The sequence below is a fragment of the Amphibalanus amphitrite genome, unplaced genomic scaffold, assembly GCF_019059575.1.
Source record: "Amphibalanus amphitrite isolate SeventyFive unplaced genomic scaffold, NRLGWU_Aamphi_draft 001468F_arrow, whole genome shotgun sequence".
Taxonomy (NCBI): Eukaryota; Metazoa; Arthropoda; class Thecostraca; order Balanomorpha; family Balanidae; genus Amphibalanus; species Amphibalanus amphitrite.
Genome location: NW_024882961.1, coordinates 14,065 through 41,928, shown reverse-complemented (window position 1 = coordinate 41,928; position 27,864 = coordinate 14,065). Strand labels below are relative to the sequence as shown.

The following is a 27,864-nucleotide window of genomic DNA, read 5'->3' as shown; positions in this document are numbered from 1 at the left end:
AAGCGCCCAATGCATAATCGCTTCCGTGACTACAACTCGTTGCGTTGTTCGATGGCCAAGCGTCACAATCAGTTTGAACAAGCGTCATTCGACATTCAGAAAACCCATCAATGATGTTCATCACTGTTTGACGGTCGGCAAAACAGGCTGGACTCCATTTAACCCTCGCCGGCCGAGGGGGGGGCGGGTGCCGCCCGCCCCCCCCCCCCATAGGGTTTTTCGCGATAGCTCCGAACACGCTGGCGATAGAGAGCTGAAACTTGGCATACCTGACCTTTGATCCAAGCCGCATCTTTTGACACCAACCGCATTTTTGGGTCAGGTCAGGTCACTGATCTATGACGTCATAAGTGAACCTCTGCACGGTCTTCAGATGTCGCAACTTCGCAACGCCCTCACTGCCAGAGGAGATGTCACAGGGAAATGAAACTTGCAGGATCTAGTATCCATTATGAGTCTCACAACTTGTATATCTCGGATTTTCCCTAAAGGTCATATGAGGTCAGTGTATTGCAAGAACTGCAATAGCGAAAAGCGAATGAAGAGTATCGCACGAGAATATCATGTTTGAATTTTTACGCAAGATTTGTCGTGACTTCTTGGTCCACATATTTTGAATTTTGGCTGCAATGAAGTAAGGATTATTTTGGTGAATATGTGTCATTTAAATTTTCTGGCTATATTAATTTCCATTATTTGTGCTGATCAATGTCTCGTCTTGTTTCAGGATGAAATTTGTTACATAGCAAGAACTTTGATCCGAAGAAAATTTGTTCTGTTTCTTACTTTGTGTTGATACAAATTCTACATCACATTGCAGTTTTATTTTGAGTTTATACACGAATATTACATTTCATCTTCAATGTCATAACGACTTCTTTGAAACTTGAACAAACCTTGATTAAGAATAACGTAATTTGAGTAAAGTAACTTAAAATTACCAAAAATGAACAAGAAGGAAGAGGAGGAACCACGATCATCGGATACAACGAAGGACATACGAACAGCGAAACAAGAACGAGGAAACGCAAAAAGGAAGTTTACTAGGAAAATGTTGGGTTTCCGCGACATGATTGAAAAGGATGGTCCACTAATGGCGATCCAAGAAAAATTTGAAGACATAAAGGACTCGTACCGCCAACTCGAAAAGTGTAACGACTTTGTCAACGCAGCAATTAATGAAACTGGGCCACATCATTTGATTGATAAATTATTGGAAGAAAGTGACGAATATATGACTGATATTGAAGCAAACATGGATGAAGTCAGAATGCAATTTGCAACTAAAAATCAAAAGGAACATGCTAAATTTTCAGAAATAAAAGTCAAACCTCTAAATGCGCCGCAGTTCTCTGGCAATATCCGGCAATATTCCAGTTTCAAGAAAGATTTTGATAGGCTAATGAAAAAACAGTTTGGAAAAGACGCATATGCCTTACGACAATGTTTAACGGACGACGCATTGGAGACGATCAGAGGAATAGAAGACGATTTTGACGAAATGTTTCGGCGACTAGACGCGAAGTACGGGGAGCCACGAAAATTAGTTGATTCAATCATACACGAAATTAAAGTGTTAAGACCTATCGCTGAAGGAGACCACGTTAAATTTATTCACATGGTGGATATAGTAGAGAAGAACTGGTTGGAGCTGAACAGAATGGGAATGGGAAATGAGATGGACACAACAACAATGGTAACGATGATAGAAAGGCTACTTCCGATGACGCAGAAACGGGAATGGGTCACATTACTGGACCGGCGAGAACATTTAGATGCACCAGGCGGTTCGATATTTCTAAAACTTTTATCATATTTACTTCAGGAAAAAAGGGTAATAGAATATATGGAAAATGACGTACGAAATCCAACCGCTTCTAAATCGAAATTCGCCAGCAAAACAGTACATAACGTTGAAGTCGATACTGCGAAGCGGAACAGCGAAACGAACGACGATTCCAAGGAACCAAACGAAATGAAAACGAACGATTCTCAGAACAACATGATTCAACTATGTAATCAAGTTCAAAACATGACCGAACGCATTGAACATTTATTTAACGATCGAACGAAACGAAACCACGAACCCAATCAAAAGAAACAACTCTCCAGTGCCGACAACAAGATTTGTTGGATACACAAGACAGACGCACATCCAATTTATAAGTGTAACGCATTTTTAAAATCAAGTCATGAAGAGAAACTTTGCAGTCTAAAACAAAATGGAGTGTGTTTTAATTGTTTGAAGCAAGGACATATAGCCATGGCATGTCCTTTTGTCAATCAATGTGACAAACTAAATCATCTGCGACAAAAATGCGGCAAGCGCCATCATCCCTATCTGCATCTTGACAGAGCTCCAGCCAATGATTACACAAATCACAATGCGATTCACATGGCTAGAAGGAAAACACAAGAGCCATTACTTGCAGTTAGCCATGTCATATGCAACGAGAGAAAAATTGCGGTGTTATGGGATTCCGGAGCGAATGTGTCACTTATCGATCGGAAAACTGCAGCTACATTAAATCTCAATGGTATAGAGGTTGAATTATCGATCACGAAAATTGGCAATCAATCTCAGGCATTGACCACTAAACGATACGTCGTTCCTCTATATGACGAAGACGGAAAATGTTGGAAAATCCATGCATATGGAATAGAAGAGATTACAGCAGAATTAAAGGAAATCGACATGACCAATATTGCAAACATGTTTCATATTCGACCAGATGACATCCAAAGACCACACGGTAAAGTTGATATGCTTGTTGGGACGGATTGCTGCGTCCTTCTACCAGAAGTTGTCAAAACGATAGAAAATATCCAATTACTAAGAAACCAATTTGGGTTTTGTATACGTGGTTGCGTCCACTCTAATGCAGGAAACACGTCATCTGACATGAAGAATGATGAATCCAACACTGTCATGAATTTTTGCGATGTCAATAATATTCGTATTGACTCAATCACCACTTTGAAGAAGAAATTAGATGAGTACTTCACAGTAGAAAATCTCGGGACGTGCTGCACACCCAGGTGTGGCGGATGTAAGTGTGGAAAATGCGCCACGGGCAACGGAAATTACAGTTTACAGGAAGAAAGAGAACTATTACTTATCAAGAAAGGCCTAACATATGATCAAGATCAAAGAAAATTCATTGCTCACTATCCGTGGATAAAAGATCCAATGCAACTTCCTAACAATTTCACAGCTACATACGCGAGATTGAAAGCTACCGAAAGAAGACTAAGCAAAATGGGAGAAGAACATGCAAATGATTATGCCAAGCAAATGGAAGATATGATTACACGAGGAATAGCTCGAAAATTATCAGATGAAGAGATAGCAAATTTCACGGGTCCCGTACATTACTTACAACATCGTGAAGTGATCAAACCAGATTCTTCATCGACTCCACTGCGCATTGTTTTTAATTCATCGGCATCATTCATGGGCCACGTTTTAAACGACTACTGGGCAAAGGGTCCGGATTTTATCAACAATCTGTTTGGCATATTACTGCGATTCAGGGAAGAGCGCATTGGTTTGGAAGCGGACATTAGCAAGATGTTCAATTCCATTCTATTAGCTGAAATGGATCAGCACGTGCATCGTTTCTTGTGGCGAGATATGGATTGCAGTCGAGAACCGTCTCATTACATTTTATTAGCCGTTACCTTCGGCGACAGACCAAGCGGGACGATATCAATGGTAGCTTTGAAAACAATTGCGGAACTGAACAGGAACACACACGAAAAAGCCGCTGATATGATAATAAGAAATAGTTATGTTGACGATTTGATTCAGTCAGTCCCTCAGGAGAAAGATGCTTTTAGTTTGGCCGAAAATGTGCAAAGCATATTGAAGAAAGGTGATTTCAACATAAAGCACTGGATCATGTCCGGTGATGACAGCCTAGCGTCAACTTCAAGTGTCAAGATGGTAACCGTTCATGAAGAAAAGATATTAGGAATGCGTTGGCTTCCAAAGGATGATTATTTTGCTTTTCAAGTCAAAATAAATTTTTCTCCGAAACGCAACAAAATTCCAACAGGACCAGATTTGACCGAAGAAAGCTTTGATAAAGAATTTCCAGAAATTCTTACAAGGCGAATGGTTCTTAGCCAAGCAGCGCGCATTTATGACCCTTTCGGGTTCATAACACCGGTAACTCTATCTGCTAAGATCTTACTGAGAAATCTGGTGTCACAACCTACTGAAGGTCGCACGGAAGCAACGTCAATAAGATGGGATGATCCAATACCAGATGGTTGCAAACAAGCATGGAAACAGTTTTTCAAAGAATTATACAAGTTAAAGGAAACAACATTTGCTCGGTGTCTGAGACCGGAGAATGCTGTTGGTGAACCTATACTGATTATTTTCTCTGATGCAAGTATTCAAGCATACGGAGCTTGCGCGTATGTACAATGGAAACTGAATACCGGTGAATATGAAACTCGCCTTATTGCGGCCAAGCAAAGAATAGCACCAACAAGACAACTCACTATCCCCCGTCTTGAACTTTGTGGTGCAGTACTAGGGTGCCGACTGAGAAAAAACAATCCAGCAAGAAATGAATTTTATTTACAAAACTGTTATTCATGTCGTGGATTCTGCTATCGTGAGGGCTCAAATTCAAAAGGAATCGTATGGATTTGGCTCGTTTGTCGCGACGAAAGTTGCAGAAATTCAAAATCACTCGGAACCAAATGAATGGTGGTGGATAGCAACTGCTGACAACCCAGCGGACATGTTGACCAGGCCCACCCGACCATGTCAAATCGGCCCGGAATATGTATGGCAAAGAGGACCAGCTTTCCTGTCGCTACCTATCGAGCAATGGCCTATCAGCCAGGCTCTGCAAGTGCAAGAACGGGATTTACCTGATCGTATCGGGGTGCATATCGCTCAAGTGACAAACCTGTTCGAAAATTATGATATTGGAGACGTAGTGAAGCTCGAAAATTTTAACGGCTACATCAAGTTACTCAGAGTCACGGCACGCATCATTCGAGTCAAGAAGCAAAAGACGTTTGGAGCAACTTTGGAATCTCCGACAGCTATAGAGTTACTGGAAGCAGAAATACATTGGGTGAAGCATGCCCAAAGAGAATTGGTTACCACCGATTGGGAAAACCGATATAAACGCTTGGGACCCAGTCTCAATAGTGATGGTTTGCTGGTTGTTGGCCAGCGGATGAAGAAATGGTTAAAGGATGATTGGAACCAAGAGTTGTTCATCCTCCTACCTGCAAACCACCGGTTCACGGAACTCTATATACGATATATACACGCGACGGACCATGCCGGCATAGAAGTTACAATGGCTAAAGTTCAAAGAAAATTTTGGGTACCAGGGGCACGAAGAGTCATCAAACAAGTAAAATACCAGTGCGTCACATGCCGAAAGCTTGACAAAAAGTTACAAACGCAAATGATGGGAGAGCTGGGACCAGAGAGACTACAGTCGTCGCCTCCCTTTCATCATACAGCACTAGACCTTTTTGGGCCCTTTGTGATCCGCGATACGGTGAAGAAAAGGACGAAAACAAAAGCATATGGGATCATTTCAATTGCTTGGCGACAAGAGCAGTCTATTTGGACTTGGTTGATGGCTATGGAACAAATGACTTCCTTGTTACTTTCAGACGCTTTGTCACTATTCGTGGATTCCCAGCGACAATTCATTCAGACAGAGGATCGCAGCTGACAGCCGCAAGCAAAGAACTGAGAGAGATGACAAAATCTCTACATTGGGAAGACATTTGTCAATTCGGTGTATCAGAGGGCGTGAAGTGGACATTCAATAGGTCAGCCGATGCACCATGGCAAAACGGATGTAGTGAAGCCTTGATACGATTGGTCAAAAGAGCGCTAGTTTGTGCCGTTGGAGACAGCGTGTTAACGGCCGGAGAGCTACAAACTGCATTATTTGAAGCTGCCAATTTGCTGAACCAAAGGCCCATAGGCCATAGGACACAAACCTGGAGCCGACCCAATGCTAGGTACCTATCTGTGTCCTAATGACCTACTGTTGGGACGATCGGACATAGCTGTTCCCCAGGGCAACTGGGATGAGTCCAAAGGGTTCACCAAAAGGATACGAACAATACAGCAAATAGTGACAGTGTTTTGGAAGAAATGGCAGCGTGACTACTTTTCGACGTTATTAGTACGACAGAGATGGCATGTTGCCAGAAGAAATTTGAAGATCGGAGACATTGTGCTGATCCAAGATACAAATGCTCTCAAAGGAAATTGGAAATTTGCAGAAGTATTAGAAGTGCACGTCGATCAAGATGGCAAAGTCAGGAACGTCACTCTGCGATACAAAAGCCAAGCACCTCCCCGAAATGCTACCGATGCAAGGAAGTACAATGGCCAGCCGATGTCATAGTCAAACGTTCTGTGCATCGTCTTGTACTTCTACTTGAATCACATGAAGATGACGATGTCGAATGATGATGACGATGACGATTCGTGGGGGGAGTGTATTGCAAGAACTGCAATAGCGAAAAGCGAATGAAGAGTATCGCACGAGAATATCATGTTTGAATTTTTACAGGGGGGGTCGAAGTCTAGTTCATACTAGACTGGCAACCCCACGGCTGACGTCACGATCCCCAGCGTGACGTCACAGCCCCAGGGCATTGACCCCTTGAAGCTTGCAATATTTGATGGTGCTTACAGACAAACTGAACAAAGCTTGTACGTAACAAAAGAGTCATGCTTCTACGCTCGATAATGTGTTAATTGTGTTTTTAGCAGATAAAGCAGACAAAAATTGTTCAAAGGCAGAAACAGCGAGGTGTACGCCAGTCGCCACGCATCGATCTTATCGCATATGGTGCCCCAAGAGGCGCAGCATTGCACCCGTGACCCCTCTTTATGTCCCTAAGGTCATTTCAGGTCAAGAATGGTCTCCAGCAGTTTTTTTGTTTTACCGTAACCTTTGACAGAGATATGATTCTTGATTAAACAGCAACAAAAATACATTAGATGTGTTCAGCCCAACGATACAGATCGACTGATATGCATTACGGCATTTTCCGGTCAGGACATGACCTGGAAATGAGGTAAAATTGTCGAAATGACTTTTTGTGGTCAATTCAAAGTTTATTTCACGCGTATGAGAGGAGCACGTTTATCTGCATTTTGCCGGCGTAAAGTCTCATGGAAATCCGTTGAATAAAGTTTAGGTCTGCGGAGTCGGAGTCGGAGTCGATCGGCGTCGACAGTTCTGCCCGGATTCAGAGTCTTAATCGACATGTCATTGCTCAAATTCGTGGTCTTCGTCTGTTTGCGGAAAAATATTACGTTCGGTGACCTTTCCAAGGCCGATGTTTAAGCTGAGTTCCTGTTCATCTTCCTGTTTTGGACGAGCTTTTGAGTGTGAAAAGCAAAAGGGGGTGGCTGCACCCGAAACTGCTTTTATTCACAGACATGTATTTATAACCACAGTTCTGACGGGGGTCGGAGTCGGAGTCGATTTTGGAAACCAGAGCCGGAGTCAGTCGGAGTCACCGAAAATCAATGGACTCCGCAGACCTGGCAGAGTTGCGGAGTCGAAGTCGGAAATAGAGTCGGCTGGAGTCGATAGGTAATGTATGCCCGCAGTCGGAGTCAAAGTTGGTTTTTGGAAGCCGGAGTCGGAGTCGGAGTCAGAGTCACCGAAAATCCATCGACTGCGCAGCCCTGGACTTATAACGGTACCGAAATGAGCTGCTGTTAGAATGCCAAGTGTGTTCATACGATTTTCAGGCACCAGAATCTGCATCTTAGATCGTGAAATGGTCATTTCATGGCTTCTGGTTTCTAGTCAGATCTGGTAGCCAGCGGTTCCTTAAAGTTCCCAGGCATTCTCTGGTTCTCTGGCGCCTCAGGTCTCTTGATTTCTCAACCTGTCGGCTGTCTCAACCGTTCACGGTTTTCTGAAAGCTTCTGAGTGGCGGCTCTTCCACCAGCTATAAGCTGGTTGTTTCGTGGTTCTTGACTTATAGCTAAACTTCTGATTCTCAGACAATTTATGATCGATCACACTTAGATCACAAGGATGCTTCTACCGGGATAAAAACAGATATCTCTGTGTATCATTCACTTTACCACCAGGGACTGGCGACTTGCATTCTGTATAACATAATAAGTCTTTATTCTTATTTCTTTACGCGCTGAAATTTACCACCTGTGTCTGGAACCATGATATGATAAAGTTAAAATATTATGCCAAAGCTAGATAAATTAGATGAGCCACGAAATACAGGAAAATATCCAAACAGCTTGTTTTACCTTGGTTTTACCCTATTTCATAACAACAAAACTATCTGCAAATACGAGATAGCGTCCTTAGCAACCGCCCATAGCAACGTGTTTGTCTGAACCACGCATCTGGAAAATTAAGTAGATACTGGATAAGTCGACTAGAGTTTGGTCAAAACTACACTGAATTTGATTTCAAAATGGCTTTTTGTGTATCAAATGTAAAGTGACTTATCATTTCCTTTCAAATTTTCATACTATTACAAAACATGCTTGTTTGCTCTGTATTTGTAAAGAAACAACTGCAAGGACGAAATATCACGACAAATTCTAGTACCTTGTTGGTAGGAAACTTCGTCCAACCTTATGTTTTAGGGCCTTGAATTTTTACGCAAGATTTGTCGTGACTTCTTGGTCCACATATTTTGAATTTTGGCTGCAATGAAGTAAGGATTATTTTGGTGAATATGTGTCATTTAAATTTTCTGGCTATATTAATTTCCATTATTTGTGCTGATCAATGTCTCGTCTTGTTTCAGGATGAAATTTGTTACATAGCAAGAACTTTGATCCGAAGAAAATTTGTTCTGTTTCTTACTTTGTGTTGATACAAACTCTACATCACATTGCAGTTTTATTTTGAGTTTATACACGAATATTACAGTCAGGTCATTTTCGTGACCTCAGATTTCAGATTTCAGATTTATTTGGCGAAAGATCCACATTAACCCTCGCCCGTAAACGGCGATCTGCCACCTTCGCCCATGCAGGGGGGGGTTGGTGCGATCCCCCCCCCTTGGCGTTTGAAAACGGAAACCTCGGGCGTTGGCACTCAGTTTGTGAAAATCCGGCCGGAGGCTGTTCCCTTTGTGACGTCATAACTCCGTGACCTGACATGACCCGGTCAAATTTTTTTTATCAAAAGATGCGCAAGGTTTGCCCCATAAGGTACCCAAAATTTGGCGGCGCTGCGCGCCGCCGTTTTTGCACTATTTCCGAAAAGCCTCAGGGGGGGTTGCACCAACCCCCCCCCCCTACATGGGCGAGGGTTAACACACATGGTTTTTCACAATCGCACGTCAGCAATTCAAACGTTAAAAAACAGGAAGAGGTCGGCCAAAGCCAAAGTGGCCACACGGATGCACGTGACGATGTTTTAAACACTCCTTATATTAAAAATATGCTGCTTTAGCTGGTGTTTGAATGACACACCTGGGGCCGTATTCACGTCGATCATTTTCGTAAGAATTTTCTTAAGTTTGACCTACTTCTTAAGTAAATTTTTTTAATCACGTGAACTCCGTCGATAAAAACTTAAGAAGTGTCGACGTGAATACCAAATTATACTTACGAAAGAAAATCGACTTACGAAGTCGACGTGAATACGGCCCTCGGTAACTGGGAGCTGGTTGAAAGCTTGCACAGCCCCATAGCACAGCCTGCGTCGTCCCGCTTCCGTTCGGATGCGTGGGAGAGCAAGTTCAGAGGCGCGTCGCGTATTATGAGCGTGTCTCTGTCTCGCCGTCTGACCGAGCGTGTCGGCTATTTCCTCGGGCTGACCACTGACAAGAACGCTGCGCAAACTACACACGCGGCAGTACATCGCCATCTCAGATGCAGTGAACCACCCCATATCATGGAATATATCGGAGATATGGTCCCGTTTTCGTTTCCCGGACACTACACGTGCACAGAAGTTCAGAATCTTCTGAACGCGGTGTAACTGGGTCTGGCCACAAGTCCCGTACACTGACATGCAATATCTCACGATTGATATAACAAGAGCTTGAACTATTGGCTTCAGCGCACGCCTTGGGATCACATGTCTCGCATGGCTCAGCGCAACGAGGACGCCGTTGCATTTACGTGTCATCTCGTCAATATGTGACTGGTAGGTCAGGTGTCTGTCGATGATGACGCCGAGGTTTTTCACTACTCTGCTGTCGTTTACAGCCGCTCCACAGAATTTCAGCTGAACGGCGGGCATATGTCGCAGCATAGCCGGCGCTCCAATCACGATCATCTGTGTTTTAGTCGCGTTCAACTTCATTCCATGAGAACAGTACCAGTGATATAAAGAGTCCAGTGCCTGCTCCATCGTCTCTACCATGCTATGAATGTCCTGCTTCTTACCCGTTACCAGGAGTTGTGTGTCGTCGGCGAACTGCACAACGGTCACGGATTCAGGTACAGGGACCCGCAGTTGCTTATGTACACACTAGTATTTCAGCGTATTCTTTGCCTGTGACACCGTTGGAGGCGAATTGGGAAATGATTGTGTGCTTATTAAAACCACCATCTGAAGGGCTTTAAACTGATGTGCTGCTCTCCTAATTCAGTGAACGTTTTATGGCTATATCAGCAAAACATTGTTTTCAGCGCTTTTTCCTGCCCCATTCCTTCTGAAACCTGGAACCGCTTATTCCATTTACTCCTGCCATCTGACGATGGTCGTGCTGACTACTAGTTCCGGCGCTAGTTACTGCTGCAGTTTTGCACCCGGCACAAACTCAGGCGGCACCGGGCCGTGGCTCGACCAGGGGAGGGTCGGACCGAGCCGACTGCCTGGGGCGCGGTTAGATCGGACGCCCTGCTGGGGAAGGGGACGGGAGTGAGGGGGAGGGGAGGAGGTGGTCAGTTCACGTGGTCCGTCCAAGCTCGCAGACGGCCTGTCCTGCGCCCAGCCATGTTCCGTGATCCAAAATGGCACGAGAGCCGTGGAATGCCTGGAGGAGACGCTTCGAAAGCGAACTTCAGCAGCACTAATTTACCATATTCTGTGGAGATAAATGAATATTATCTTAATGCAGAAAAAATTGGGGCCTAAGCTGTATAAGCTGTATCTTTTTAAAAGATGTAAATAGGATTATTTTTTAGGGACTTATAGGTTTTGTATACACAGTGAATTGTGTTACATTAAGCCGTTTCGCTGTTATGGTTACTAACTGAAGAGTTATCCTTTCTTCTCACAGGGAATGACAATACAATAACAATACGAATAAAACAGACGTTTTGCACAAAAAAGTGCCTCCGTCAGTGGCAAGAAATAAGTAATTAGGCATACATGTTTTCTTTCGATAAAATCGATGAAGTAGTTATTTTTGTTTTTTTAAAGATATATTTTCAGCAGTTTTTTAAGCACATCGTGGAAGCCTATAAACATTTGTGTACTTTATCGGCAACCCTGCTGGCCAGACCGAGACGGTGCCGCATATAGTTTTCATCGATGTTAAACCTATACACTTATTTTTCTCCACTGACGAAGGCACGTTGTTGTCCGAAACGTTTGGTTTTATTCGCATTGTTTTTAAATTGTCATTGTCCGTGATAAAAACAGACCCATATGGACTGGTCTCAGTTCATGTAGAAATTGTTGCATATTAAAGGGACTGTCCCACCTTCAAAAAATTGCTTTGATATACTGTTCTTGTGTTGCAAGACAAAGATTAGGGGCCCCTGTACACGAAATTGGCAAACATTCGGCCCATAGTTGGCTAATTGTTTAAAAATTCCAATTTAAAGCTTTTGGATCGATTACGTCAAATGATTGTTTTTTATCGGGCAAAGTTTTTTTCCTAGCTGCCAAATCGGTGGCACAAAGTTTTGTTACGCTTCTGCCGCGAATAGTACAAACATTGCGCATGAAATCAAAACTCAGGAAATTGGTATTTAGTAACATGCAAAGTAACACAAACATGTTCAATGTTCATGGAAAGGATTGAAATGAAAATTGGAAATTGAAGCTTGAACTTTGTCAAGAAGAAGGTCGCAAACTGCAAAGAATATCAACAAGGCCTTATTTATCATGATTATAGAATGCTCCCTAATAAGCAAAAGCAAGATATTGATGTTTGATTATTGATGCTGCCCACAATGTCTTGGGCACATGGATGATGGAAGTGAGCTCAACTTCAATAATCAGACCTAAGAATCACAATAATATAGAATAATATTAATACAAGAATATATAATACAAAAATATAGCCATGAGCCAGACTGCAAAGTATGGCAATTTTGTCCAGATGTTGTCAGTGCAGACTCCTTCGTCTGGTGCGGATTTAAAGGGACCCTCCCACCTTAACATTAGTTTTGAGTTGAGATAGCCAAGTTTGCGGCCAGGCTCAGAAACCATCATTTATCCTGGTCGCAACCCCCGCAGCTTTATGGTGTTCAAGAAATTTCTTCCCTTTACTTGCAGGGTGGGACCAGCGTGGTCCCTATCTCTTAACCATTACGGGAATCTGATGACGTCATCAGGCTTTCGAACGTCAGTTAAATGTTTGACTAAAACGTTTTGTAGCACGCGGTGGTATATGCTGCTTTGAGCGCAACAAATGCCGCACTTTCAAATAAAGTCGCTAGGAACAGCGGAGATCCCAAAAAAAGTAAACAAAAGTAAAAGTCTAATATCTTGAAAACCGGTGAATATTTTTCGATGAAATTTGGTAGATATTCGTTTTCGCTCTTTCTGAACCGAGCGACATCACTTTCGTGCCAATTCATTAACTTTTTTGAAGGTGGGAGGGTCCCTTTAATAGCACAGATAAAATGAATATTAGCCCTCACCACACATATAAGTACAGGTAAGTAGACCGCGCCCCCTGTTTTTCACCAATAAATCGCGGCAAAGCGAAGGATTGCGACGATTCTTTGGTGCCCTGGAGTTAATCAATTTTACAACTTCCCGGAAAATTAAATAGCCCTTATAACTTCTGCATCTTGTCTGAGAATTTTAAATCCCTGAACCAAATTACCTTTAACCTGTGATTATTTTTCTCAAGATCATGTCAGGCCAGAATAGCAATTGAAAGTCAGCGCACATCTGTGTGTTTCCATAGTCGTTTCGTGATTAGCAACGTGACAACATGTGAAATATACTATCTAATGTTTGTCTCATTGATTGTTGTGGGTGCCAAGGTCACGTGAAACTCAGGTTAAGGTCATTTACTTGAAATTATCTCGGTTAACTTCCTTAAATTTGCACCTTTTTACTGTGGTTTTTAGGAAGTGTTGGTTTGAAATTTAGCACTCTTTTTAGCATTTGAAAACTAGGCATACTTAGGTATCAGTTATAGTGCCTATGCAATATGTTGCAAGGCTGTAAGTGCTGGTTAACATTCTATGGATAGCCGGCAGAACGCCTAATGGGTGATCTGGCGTGACCCGTCCTACCCCAAATGCTTTGATACATCATCTTTGATCAAAGCAAGTGCAAATTCGGAGTCAGAAGCAAGCCAAGTCCCAGCAAACTTCACTTGTAGAAATTCTAGCAGGACCCAATTTTCCGTGCTTTTGGGTTATTAACCTGATCTGGGAGGTCAACCAGTGACCTAGGATCTCAGCATTGACCAGGACATAAAAATAATTGGCTTTCTCTCGTCAGCGATGACCAGGGCCCTCAAATAATCGGATTTCTCTCGCCACGAGTAGCTCGCTCTTTTTTATTTTTCAGCGAAGCTCTGGCTATTCATGAATGGCTGAGGGTTTCTACGCCCCTCCGCTACATATATGTATAAGACGCTGAAAAGAAATGCCTAAGTGGGTGAGGGTTAAATATCGATTGGTTTTTAAGTGCCGAAGCCCGAAACACTTTAATTTACTTCGATAGCAGTTTTTAAGACCAACGAGCTCGAATACTACTTCTTAAACAATGTAAGCACCACATAAAATGAATCGTAAGAGAAGCGGCTCAAGATTAAGGAGCTATGAAACACTTAATAAAAAACGGCATAGATTAGAAACTGCACCTAACTTGCACTGGTTTTTAAATCTTTTCGTTGCAGTCTGGTTAATACAAACTCAATAAAAGTTTAATGATACGGCAAATTTGACAGCTTTTATAATGAACAGACAAACAACTTTAACAAATCAAAGTTGAGAGCCCCAAATAGGGGAGAGTGAGGTAAGATGAGCCAAGGGGCAAGTTTAGCCACCCCATGTTTCTCAGCTCCTATGGCGCTAATTGACTTGAGCTTCCATGTGCCGTTCGCTTACGATGCTGCAGTCTTTCACGTGGAACGGCAACGTTCTCACGCTCAGCACCCGGTAACATGTGGTATCGCCCCTGATAACTAGGACATGTTTTGCCTTTAAAATGAGATAGTTGTTATCTGCGGTGCATGGTTATTTTCCTTAGCGGGTGTCATTAATCGAAAATGGCCACGGGTGGGGCAAGATGAGCCATTTTCACCTGGGGGAAGATGAGTCGGATAAGCCATTGTTGTCTCCGCTGTCGAAAACCAAACTGAGCTGCGCTTGTTTCTGCTGAATAAGAATGGTAGCAAATTGTTTTTCTTTGTTGATTACACAAGTTGTAAGTGATTTGCAGATTATCTGAAGGATAAAATGATTTCTTCCGTGATAGAAAATTGACGAGCTATTGGAAGGCTTAAAACAGCCACTTTTTGATGGAGGAACAAAACTTTGCCATAAGTATCTATGCCGTGGAGTAAGTAAAAGAGCCCACTCTTCGCCGCGCCCGGGAAAAGAAAGTGTTCGCTTTTCTAACCATGCTCAACTTTCCCCACGACGTGTCTCAGCTTACCCCGCCCATGGGGTAAGATGAGCAACGTGCAAGATGATTTTTGACGTAGCCTTTTCAGTACAAAAATAAGCGGTATGAAACATTTCTGGCCACCATTACATGCGCAAATCACCACTCTGTCCGTCCAACCCGTAGACGCAGAAAAATGATCAGTAAGTTAGCCTGTAGCTTACGAAAAACAAAAAGCGGCTCAACTTACCTCATTCTCCCCTACGTAACACAATTGAGGGCATTTTTAGGCCATCACAGTATTTGTCAACAATTGTTGTTTAGAGGACTGGGGAGGGTGGTTACTGGCTCATAATCTGTCCCCCCCCCCAAAAAAAAAGAAAGAAAACGAAACCAATCATCCGCGAAAAGAACTATTGAGCTCGAACCAAGATGACGAATCGATTTATAGGTATGCAGGATGACTAACGATGCCACTTTTTGACTTCTTGTGTCAAATAAATTCCATCATCTGGATAGCACGTCAACATTCTACATATTTGACATTTTGCAACAAACGTATACTATTTGGCGCGACTAGCCTCATAAATGTTCTGAAACTAAAACCGTTTCTTCGCAATTAACTTGAACCCCGTCATCCCAGCTTATGCACGACAAAAATAAAATAATGCTTCAGGATCACTGGCCTGAATTCCAATGCTTTAAGTTTACTCAAAACCGGTGTGGCTGAGGCATTCTTCGCTACATCTCGTGACGGCCACCATTGTGTTGCATTTTTCGGTAAGCTATAAGTTAATAAGGAAAGGATTGGTGAGTGGGTTGGAAACAGCCCTCACCCTCCACCCCCCCCCCCCCCTCCTTCTTCTGAAAACATAAGTAACCGAAAGATCTGGCGATGGTTTATCCACCTCCTCTGCCGCCGCGCTGCGAGGCCTCGATTCGTTCGGTATGTGGCTTCCTGAGCGGTCCTCCCCGGAGGCAAGGTGAAAGGTCATGGCCTGTATCAGAAATTTATACGTTGCTAAATATGTTTTATAGTTCTTCCAAGGCCTTCGACACCGTTTTATTATATCGGATAAGCATTGCAATTCCTTGTCAATCAATACATCTAAAGAAAACTTGATCATTATCTTATACTGCGGCAATTGTAGTTCTGCTTACGGTTGCCTCTTTATGATACGGGCCACCACCACCTCCACTGCGCTGGAGCTCTGGCGTTCTACCCCTCCCCGCTTCGGACCGGCCCTCGGGCTAGGTGTGTTAGTACTGAGCGCAAACCTGTAGTAGTCACGTGACTCATTCACGTAGCGGGAACGGAAGCTATAGGCGATACCAAGGACGGGCTCTGGGGAGGCAACCGGCGCGGAAAAACAGCACGATTGTAGTTTTGGAAGAATATCTGTTGCGGTAAGAGGAATTATACAAAACATACGTCCTAGGAGCAAACATGTGTTATTCCTCCATACTTTGCACTACATTTCCTTTCTCCAATGGCCAGCACTTAGCAAATAATAGCGCAATTCTAAACTGGTAATATATGTGTACAGTAGCAACTGCGGGTCCCTGTACGTACAGACTGAGGTCATTTGTGTACAGCGTGTACAATGCACAACTGAGCGACCCGCCCTGGTACACACCGATACTGTTTGGCTTTGTCTGTGAGAAACACACGCTTCCGTCACTGCGGCGTACCTGCACTTGTTGCGTATGGCCTGACAGATAGTTCGCAAACCATTTCGGGTTCACACCGTACAGCGCTAGTTTCTCGAGCAGCTTGTCGTGCAGCACAACGTCAAAAGCCTTAGATAAATCGATTAGCACAAGTCACCATTATAAGTCACCATTATAAGTCAATGGGGAAAAATAAAAACTGCTATTATGGCGCCGGGAACGATCTCCAACCATCTCAAGCACACAGAATCGTTATTTGATGCACTCCTTGCAAGGTTAGATGCGTCACTTTTGCAATGTTGACCTTGCGTGACGTCATTTATGACGTCATCAATGTCATATTAGTTTTTCGTCAATAACTCCCGATCAAATTAAACTAGCGAGTCGAGAAAGCCACCAATGGACTCAGGAAGACCTGCCGAATCGAATGATATGCGACATGACCTCTTTCGACCAACTTCATGACCTGGGGGTGCTGACCTGACCTTGGCCTGAGGTCAACGCCCTAAGTTGACCTGACCCGAACAAAAAGTATATCATTCGACGCGCCTGAGCGAGGCGAACACGATGCTGCCAAAATCGCGGCTCTGCGGCCGTTTTTTGCGAAGTTATTCACCAAAAACTGAACCGTACCCTGGGGCACTTGACCTGACCTCAGAGGTCACCGGTTGACCTAGGACCTTAAAATCGGGTTTTTTTCCGCGACGCGCTAGCTCCACCAGGGGCGAAACGGCGAGGGGGTCGTACCCGCCCCCCCCCCCCCCTCGGCCGGCGCGTATGTAGAAAAGCAATAGGTCCGGCGAGGGTTAAAGTGACCATCCCACCTTAGGTATCATTAGTTTTGAGTTGAGATAGCCAAATTGGGGGCCTGGCTCGCACTTACCGGTTTGGGCACTCACAACATCGAGAAACGCTTTAATTCGGAGATATTTAATTTCAAAGTTGCAGCACTTTGGGTTCAGAGGGGCTAATGCATTTGAATGCTCCCTCTGAATTTGTGACGTCACCGCAGATCTAGCGATTTTAAAATATTATACCAACATCTTTGGGAAGCAGTGGTTTTATATGCTGTTTGCGCACAACATCTGCCGCACTTTTAAGACGCTAAATTATTGCTTTCAAATGACGTCGTAGAAACAACCAAGGCTCCGAAAAATAAGCAAAAGTAATTGTCTAATATCTCAAAAACCGGTTTATATTTTTCAATGAAATTCGGTAGCAGGCAGATATTCATTTTTGCTCAATGTGAAACATGCAACACCACTCCATCCATTCCAACACCATTCATTAACTTTTTTCGAAGGTGGGAAGGTTTAACCATTCTGCATAACTCTGTGTCATTGAGCACAACGTTCGTCACAGGCGAAACGCTTTATCAGATTATGATAATGTTTCGTCATTTTACAAAATGATTACTCGATGTAAAAAAATTGGTACTGTGTGTAAACGATGACTGTTTATTTAACCATCGCCGGACCTATTGGTTTTCTACATACGCGCCGGCCGAGGGGGGGCGGGTACGACCCCCCCCCCCCTCGCCGTTTCGCCCCTGGTGGACTAGCGCGTCGCGGAAAAAACGAGCGTGTGCGCCGTTACGAGACGCAGAGATTGGTACCCGATTTTAAGGTCCTAGGTCAACCGGTGACCTCTTAGGTCAGGTCAAGTGCCCCAAGGTATGGTTCAGTTTTTGGTGAATAGCTTCGCAAAAAAACTGTCTCAGGGCCGCGATTTTGGCAGCATCGTGTTCGCCTCGCTCAGGCGCGTCGAATGATATACTTTTTGTTTGGGTCAGGTCAACTTAGTGTGTTGACCTCAGGGCACGGTCAGGTCAGCGCCCCCAGGTCACGACGTTGGTCGAAAGAGGTCATGTTGCATATCATTCGATTCGGCAGGTCTTCTTGAGTCCATTGGTGGCCTTCCCGACTCGCTAGCTCAATTTGATCAGGAGTTATTGACGAAAAACTATTATGACCCAAATGACGTCATAAATGACGTCACGCAAGGAAACGCATCTAACGCATCTAACCTTTTGCGAAGAGCGAAGGTGATACCAACTGAAGAACTGTGGAGTTGGATCAGCGATCCATTCTGCCCACGTGCAGCCTGAAAGTTTTGCCGGAATGCCTCTCACTGGCGCCACCTAATCGATGATTGATCAGCTGATTGGTCATCGAACAGCGCAAAAAGGTGTACTGTACGTGTTTCTCGGGTTATCTTAATCCCCGCCCGTCTTGGTATTTTGCCAGCCGCGAACATATAATGGGGGAATCCCCCCCCCCCCCTTTGCCACTCGGCCCTTGATCAAGCTAGAGCTTCGCGGAAAAAAACGAGCGTGTTGCCCGTAACGAGAGGAAGCCGACGATAGGTACCTTATAAGGTCATCAGTCAATAACCAAAAAGTCGGGAAAATCGGGACCTGTCACAACTTCGTAAAGTGAGGTTATAAGCAGACATGTGCATGGATCCGAGAAAATGGATCTGGGATCTGATCCCACGGATCCTGATCTCGGATCCGACGGGATCATAGATCCAGCTCCGTAATTTATCGAGAGATCCGTAGAGATCACAGATCCGAGTCTCATTTTTTGCTTGAGATCCAGTGAGATCATAGATCCTCAATTATCTTTTGTCAGCACATATATCCCAAAAAAGCACTTGTTTCAACTCACAAACGTTCTGTTTAAGTGATTTTATGTGATCGCACGTCATAATCTATAGTTTTGTGTCACTTATTGGCACAGAAACCCTTTAAAACATGGTTTCAAATGTGCTGCATAGTGGGATCCACTCAGATCATAGATCCATGTTCTTAATTTATCGTCAGATCATATGAGATCATAGATCCAAGATGTATTTTTCACGCCGGATCCGGTGGGATCATAGATCCCAACTTGTATTTGGCTTCGAGATCCACTTAGATCATAGATCCATCACTCGGATCCATGCACATGTCTGGTTATAAGGGGATATTTCGGGGTGCTGATCACGAATTTCATGTTAGTTTTGATCACAGATGATCCCTTCATGCATCTGGGCCAGGTCGGGTCAGGTTAGGTCAGGTCAACCAGTAGGCGTCCTGCCGGGTATTCATAGTAGGTGTTAACCACCACTGACAGCTTCGTAACATGTTACAAATGCACCAAACCTACTTCATAAATGTTTAAATCAGGGTTTCAGAGTCGTGGTAGTGCTCTTCCGGCTCCGACTCCGACTCCGACTCCGACTCCGGGTCTGATAAAAAGGGCAATGGTGGCTGCCAAAATTCCGCGTGATATGACGCGCCATATTAAGTCTACAGGGTGTCCGGAAAGTCCTGGCGCTTTTTAACATTTTTAAAATGAATGCCTTTGGTCCATTAGATACTCAACAATAGAACAAAACAATGACCAGGAACGCCAAGCCACATGCTTCTGCTAAGTACCCATTCATTGCAACCACCGTCTGTGCCGACGACGGCCTCGACGCAAGGGCGGAAACGCTTGCGGGTTTTGACGATGCAGGACATTTCCTGTCCTCCCATGCTGTCATGATGCGAGTCTTCAGTGACTTCAGTGACTTCAGTGACTTCAGTCTTTCGTTCATGCGGTCACCATTCTCCCACGTGGACGCAGCTGAATCCTTAGAGACCAGCCGCCGGTGGCCAGCTTGAAAACCCGCCGAGAAGCATGAGTGACGAGTGTGGCCGTATAATGACCACGGGCCAGGGTTGTGCTCGGGTTGTGCAAAAAAAATTGCCGACTCGACTCATCATTCAACTTCAGAATGCCCTGACTCAACTCTGACTCAAACAAGGAGCTGATTTTTTCCCTTGACTCGACTCATGACTCAAGCGGCTCAATGAAAATATGAGTTGACTCAAACTTGACTCAAATTTTTTGTTGAGTCAAGTGTATTGACTCAAAATTGACTCAGATAAAAAAGTTGTTGAGCGGGGGGGTGAAAAAATCCGGCAGCAGGGCCAGGCCTAAGTTGTTAAGCGGGGGGAGAATGAAAAACTTATACTATATATTGCTTCTAGAAAGTTTAGTCAGCTGACCCATGTTCCTTAATGTTTTTGACTCAACTCAATGTCAAAAGTTATTTTACTGACTCAACTCTGACTCAACTTAACACCTTAATATTTTTGTCCGACTCAACTCTGACTCAACTCAACAGCTCAACATTTTATCCGACTCGACTCATATCTGACTCATTTGAGTCAGAGTTGAGTCAAATTTCTGACTCGACTCATGAGTCAAGCACAACCCTGCCACGGGCATCGCCATCATGTCGGTCTGTGTTTGTGTTAGGCACTTTTCGGAGCGATAAAAGAAGAAAGTAAATATACAGTTCAAGTTGTCATTAAGTCTTTGACACTGGATAGTAGAAGTTATAACGCGAATATAAAATGCTTGCCTACTAAATTATGGCAAAACTTGAAATTTGTAAGATGCAATGTTAGCTTTTCAGAACAAAACAAGATGTGTGAAAAAATACCTTATTTGTAATCACCGGAAGCGAATTTTGCCGCTGGGCCACTGGTTAAGAACATCTGAAAAGTGATAGCACGGATTGACTTCAGTTAACTTTCCGGAGTCGGAGTCGAGGCAGCTGGACCGACTCTGACCGACTCCGATTCCTGGCTGCTTGCCACGACTCCGGGCGACTCCGACTCCGACTCCGACTCCGATTCCGACTCCGAAACCCTGGTTTAAATGGTTGCTAATTAGAAATCAGCTATAAAAAACTAGCATCGAAACAAGTAAAACTTGAAAAAGTGAAACAAGGTCATCAAAGGTCAATGGCCTGGCCTGACCTTCACGTGACCTTGACAGCCACCAGAATGCATGGGACCAACATCATTTCACATGTTGAGCGTTTAAAGCCACACAAAGACTGCAAACGCGCGGATAATGTAAGCCGACATACTCGTACGCCGAATCGCGCTTCCGGCCAAACACGGTCTCGAGAAATAGGTCACAGGTCAAAGGTCATTTGAGTCAGGGTCATGAAATTTTCAGGGAAGATGTTAAATTGAATAACTCGAGGGTACTGAAAGTTTCATCGCGATTGGCCGCTTTTTCCAAGAGTTATTCGCGAAAAACCTAGGGGGGGGGTCCGTTCGACCCCCACCCCCCACCCCCATAAAAACGAGGATTAGCACGGTTAGCAATGCACTTAGTCAACATGCATTGCATAGGTATCTAATGAATTATGAGTGCACGATATCAACACATGTTATCAAAGTTTCGATTACGTACATAATGCCCGCAGAAATCGGAGCACACTCACCCAATGTGTACGGTTCGTTGTTCAGGTTCAAAATAAACCCCGACTCGGACAAAACTTCAGCAAAAAGTGACTCGTCAATCCTCTTTTTCTTGACGATATCCTGGCCGTTCCTCTCCGGTGATCCAGGCTCCACGTTCGGTCTTTTATGAGGCATACTGAACGGCTAGCCTGTCAATAATCACCAGTAACCGTTGTTAGTTTCACTTGTGAGAGCCAGTCGCGTGATACACAGCGATTTCCAGCACGAAATGCTGTCGTTATCCTTATAGGTAAAATTGGTAAAATAAGTCACCAGCCATTAGGTTAATAGTCAAGTGATCAAGAAAATGTTAGCATAATTATAAGGCCAAACGTTGAGTTTGGCCTTGCCAGCCACAGGAAATGTCACATCTTGGTCCTGTGCATGGCTTAGTGGATAAGGCATCTGGCATCTGACTCCTAACTCAGTGGTAGCGAATTCGCAGCCAGTGAACTCGAACGTTTTTTGACCAGCATATCTATATACACTCAGCTGGCATCTGGCAATAGAGGGTCACGGGAGGACCGGGAGAACCGTATATACACTCCGCCCATATTTCTGACTCGGGAGCTTCCGGCTCCGGCCTTGTTTCAGACACAAACAACGCTTCAGTGCGCTAAACGTATGTATTAAAGTATTGGGTTTTCATGGATGCAAAAAAACTTACTAGGACGCTCAAACATTGGAGAGTCTCCAAGGCCCCGGAATGCTCTATCTCCAGTGGCGCGGGAACTTCTTCCAGACTGGGGGGGGGCTGAACCATAATAGAAATCAACCTAGGGTACCCCCAAATGTAGTTTTCTCACCGGTTTTAGGCCACTTATTTTTCAGACCTTGGCCTTTTCAACAACAACAAAAAAAAAACACGAAAATATTTTCAAAAAGTGAGGTATTCCGTCTCAGCTGAGTGAAGAAACTACCGTTTTGGCAACCTGGAGTAGGTAAAGGTTTTAATCTGCCAAAGGAGTTGCCGAGCCAGTGAAATAGGTGGATTTTTCACTTCCATGCTTTCTTCCTTTGCGACCCACAACCCCTAATTTGGGGAGGACAAGCTGCCCAACAGTTCCTGGCCTCATGAAACATTGTGGGGCACCGCCCCCACGGCCGCAGAGTTGTGGGGGCAAGCTTCCCCCACTGCCCCCTCCCCCCAGTTCCCGCGCCTACGTATGAGTCTATGAAATTATGTTGGTAGATTTCCGATTTCGATTCCTCCAGCTGGGGGGGCTCAAATACATTACGAGCCCCCCCAGCCGAAAAGCTGGGGGGGCTCAGCCCCCGCTAGCCCCCCGGTTCCCGCGCCACTGTCTATCTCGTTGGCAGAGCCTTGATCGGTAATTGTGCACATGTGTTTTATGTAAAAGTGCCTTAATTTTGGCATATATGGGCACACAATTTTCGGCGCAACTCATGCAGAAATTTCAGTGCAAAATCGCTTGTGCCAAATTTAGGCGCAAGAGGGTCTCACGGGCATCCGGCGTAGTGTAGGCATGGATGTTTTCCAGTCTGGCATGAGTGATGAGATCCATCTTTGATCCATGTTTTGGGAGCATGGATATGGAATGACAGTTACCATGAATGGCAACAATGTCATCAATGTTGAAGGTTCTAAAAAAATCCATTTTGGATTAATGATTTGGGATCATGGATCCAGATAAATCTTACAGGCTTTTCTAAGTACCTTTACAGGCTTTTCTATGGCTTTACAGGCACTGTCAACTCTGAAGAAATGCAAGAATGTTGTGTCAATTGTAAATTGGAGACATTTAGTGATATTTTCCATAACTCCACACACAAAGTCGACCTGCCGACCACTAATCTATTGGTATCTAAGTTTTTGAGTTTGGTCATCTGCCATCAGTGGGCATGTCCGCCTAGCCTTGGTAGGCACCTGACCTTTGGTTCTCAATGTTTATTGACACATTGACATGCCGTATATAAATAAATTGGTTAGCAGCTTAAATGCATGGGTTATAAAATATTTGATCCCGGCACCCCCCGAAGGGTGGTCAAACTTGAACGCGGAAAACGGTGGCCCAGTTTTCAAAGCTTAAGGCAGTCGAATAATATTTGTATTACTTTGCAACAATCTGAACAAAAAATAGCTTATTCAAGCCAAATTCAAACAATTTAAGCAAAAAACGCGGCCAGTGGCCAGGGAACTGTCATAACTGCACATGCACCACTATGCACCAAACCATAATTGTTTATGATGCGCCATATTTGAAACTCCCTCCAAAGGCCAGGAACCACAACAATGCTTAAAACGCAGACAAAAAGAACAACATAACTCGACCACTGCCCTTGCATCCATTCTATTACTCAGGAACCACTAAACCAATCGAAACGAACAAAGCACTATTCGAATCAAAGCATACGATTTTATCAGCGGTTTTAAATCTGGTCACCTCAGGTGACCTTGGTGACCTCCAAAGGTCCACTTTTCGTACTCGCCTAATGCAGCCATTCTATAACTCGAGAACTATTGTGACGGTCGATACAAACCACCAGTCGATTCACGGTAGGATGTGATTTATTCTACCGTTCCAAAGATGGTTGCCTCAGGTGACCCCGGTGACCTCGGAAGGTCAGCTTGACGTATTGCAGTCATTCTATAACTCAGGAACTACTGGGCTGATCGAGACGAACACTAGGTACCTACCAGTCGATTCACCGTAGGTACCTATGCGATTTCATGAGCCGTTACGAATATATGGTGACCTCAGGTGACCTTCGACCTTTGGACATCACATAACCGTTTTCGCCTAATGCAGCCATTCGATAACTCAGGAACTATTGGGCCGATCAAGACGAAAATACCACCAGTCGATTTACCGTATGCGATTTCAATAGCGGTTTTGAAGAAGGTGACCTCAGTCCTCAAGAGACCTCAGTGACCTCCAAAGGTCAACTTGACGCGTTTTCGCCTATTCAGTACCTAGCGGCGGAACACCTTCAATTAAAGGGGGCACTGCGACTTTTGGTCCCATTCTTTCCATGCAATGCCCATAGGGCTAAATGCCAAAATCAAAGGGGGGCGCGGTCAGCGGTGCCCCAGTTCCCCCTCCCCGTTCCGCCGCCTATGCGCTTATTGCAGGCACTCTATAACTCAGCAACTACCTACTGGGCCGATCGAGACGAAAACACCCAGGGAAAACACCACCTGTCTAGGATTCGACGCACGAAGTTTTATCAACCTCTTAGAAGATAGCGATCTCAGGTGACCTCGGTGACCTCGAAAGGTCTACTTGACGTTTTCGCCTATTGCGCACTAGAAACTTGAAACTTGAAACTTATTTATTCACAACGAGTCCACTGCAATCAGTGGCTTTTCGTCATTGCACGTCACAGAAGTAAACAAACATCGTTGATGGGGGGCACTCGTTCACAAACTCACAGCTCATGGTGTGTCGTTTCGGGAACTAGCGAATGAAGTTTAGTACCGCCGTTCACCGGTGGATGGCGCTAGCTGGTAGTTTCGGCGAAAACTCCGTCTGAGATGTTTGAAGACTTCCCTTAATCCCTTGTTCAAACATGAACCCCGTCAGCCCCGGCAGAAGTATTTGTCCAGTGTACCTACACCGCACCTGAGGACGCGGGTCAGCTGAGGGAGGGGAGTCACTATTGTGGCCCGAGGAATGCCGCGCCGCGCCGGTCGGGGGACGGGGTCGGGAGGAGGGAGGGGGGGGGGGGAGGCAGCGCAGTTCTTGCAGTGACGGGCTGTCTTGTCGCCTGGCTACGCTCAGTCGGCGAGGCGCTGCGTATGACCCGAGAGCAGCCATATAGACATATAGACAATTGTACATATGGACAATTGGCCCGTTTGTAAGCACGAACACTTGGAATATTGCTGGTGCAGAATTTTAGCAATTAGGGACGTTGTTTTTTTTTTGCCAAATTTAGTGTAGGTAGATACATGTAGGGAATTGATAGAAGTTTATTGTGACAAATTCCAAAAAATCAATCCAAATTTTGTTGAGATATCGAGGTTTTAGTGACGTCATGATTTGAGTTTTCGACAAAAAAAGCGACACATGTTAAAAAAAAATCATAGGTAAAAAATCACAGAATAGACACAAACAGACAGGCCGTAAACGTCATTGGACTGCCAATACCTACCATGAACAATCAAATTGCCATCTTCGATTTTTGATTACCTATCATTCTACGGTTTCCAAAATCTTGAACGGAACCTTGGCAATTTCTTGTGACTACTTCACGACCATGATAATAATAATAAATAAAACCATGATGCATGCATTTCATAACCCGCACCCCGCTGGGGGTCCTGGAGCGGGGGTGTTTGAACACCCCCTTTTAACGCGGCTCCTGGGCCATGCAGCGATACGGGGAAAGCGACATTCGAAATTTCGTAAGGAATAATGACGAAATTACTTAGGTCACTTTTCCGGTCAGGTCAAAGGTCAGGTCACCAGAGTTGTTTTGGACTCATGCTACTGAAAGCCCAATTTCATGTGTTTGACCTGACCTTGACCCGAGCTGTGACCTTGAAATTCAACTTTCAGGTACTCATCGGAAGTGTCTCGTCGCGTTCTTTCGTTTGCCTCCTCGTGAGTTTTGCTGCGTGTATTGGTTCTTGAGTTATCAGCTGGGTAGCTCTATTGGTTCCGAGTTGTGCGCCGCTTTTTGAAGAAAAAATGTTGCCATAGGCAAAATTTGACCTTTGGCGACCTGACCTTTCACCTGGTTTAAAAAACGAATGACTATTTTCTTCATTATTTTAGACGCTGTTTTGAATGCCACTTACCGCCTGGCACCACGTGGCCCAGGAGCCGAGTTAAACGTGTGAAAACGCCCCCTCCCCTTCAGCACGACACGGAAAACTATGACCATCAGCACGGCGCGGGTTAACTTGACAGTTGAGCTTATCCGCCCCCTTCTAGCCAAACGCTCATCCACTGTTTTAGCCTGCGTCAGGGGAGCTGAGGACGCCGAGACCCCGGACCTGGTGGCTGCCCTGGCCACTGAGGCAGATTGATGCCGAGTTGCATGTTATCGAGGACATCAACGATGTACCCGGTCAATTTCAGTTCGCCGCTGACCTGAATATTATATGGATGGTGTTGGTCTGGCAGGGGGTTTGAGTGACTTTCTCTGTGGTCATACTGTACTGTTCGCCCGAGAGCTACAGTGGCGTCACAGAGGTCAATATGTTTTACCCCTTCCCACGCAGTATTCATTTTATTACATGGCCGTTGATGACCCACTCCAACACGCTGATAAAGATATCGTTAAATATGTCGACGCTCAGAAGAAAAATGACAAAAGATTCAGACGCGCGGATTGCCATTGGCAGTTGTCATGGACTAACAAAAATATGTAATCCCTCAGAATGAATAATATATTGATGAGTAACCGTCAAGTGCCCCAAGGTACGGTTCCGTTTTTGGTGAATAGCTTAGCAAAAAACGGCCGCAGAGCCGCGATTTTGGCAGCATCGTGTTAGCCTCGCTCAGGCGCGTCGAATGATATACTTTTTGTTTGGGTCAGGTCAACTTAAGGTGTTGACCTCAGGTCACGGTCAGGTCAGCGCCCCCAGGTTACGACATTGGTCGAAGTAGGTTATGTCGCATATCATTCGATTTGGCAGGTCTACCTGAGTCCATTGGTTGCTTTCCCTACTCACTAGCTCAAATTGATTGGGAGCTATTGACGAAAAACTAATATGACCCTAATGACGTCATAAATGACGTCACACAAGGTCAACATTGCAAAACTGACGCATGTTTCCTTGCAAGGAGTGCATCAAAGCACGATTCTGTGTGCTTGAGATAGTTGGAGATCGTTCCCGGCGCCAGAATAGCAGTTTTCATTTATCCCCATTGACATAATGGTGAAGTCACGAAAATGGCCTGACCTCATATGACCTTTAGGAATTTCCGAGATATTCAAGTTATGAGACTCGTAATGGATATTAGATCATCAGTATGAGGAAATCAGTATGAACAATTCGTATATCTCGGAAGTTTCATATCGGTGACCAGCTAAATTTTGCGATCTCTCCATAATAAGTCAATGGGGGAAAATTGAAGTGCTCTTTGTTTGGCCGAAAACAACCTCAAACATCGTGACATAGGTAAGCATCACACACTGAACCGGAAAATTGTACCTGTGACTACTTCAATTATG

At 44.5% G+C, this 27,864-nt stretch overlaps 1 protein-coding gene across 1 annotated transcript in view; it reads right to left on the bottom strand.

The window, feature by feature from the left end:
• Positions 1 to 23,891, bottom strand: part of LOC122373256 (Fanconi anemia group D2 protein-like) — a 38,258-nt gene extending 14,367 nt beyond the window's left edge. The window contains exons 1-2 of the mRNA XM_043351151.1: positions 23,842 to 23,891; positions 21,699 to 21,866 (exon numbers count right to left, since the gene is read on the bottom strand). Of these exons, the coding sequence (XP_043207086.1) occupies positions 21,699 to 21,852 (154 nt within the window). The 5' untranslated portion in view covers positions 21,853 to 21,866; positions 23,842 to 23,891. The remainder of the gene's footprint in view (positions 1 to 21,698; positions 21,867 to 23,841) is intronic.
• Positions 23,892 to 27,864: the final 3,973 nt, after the last annotated feature.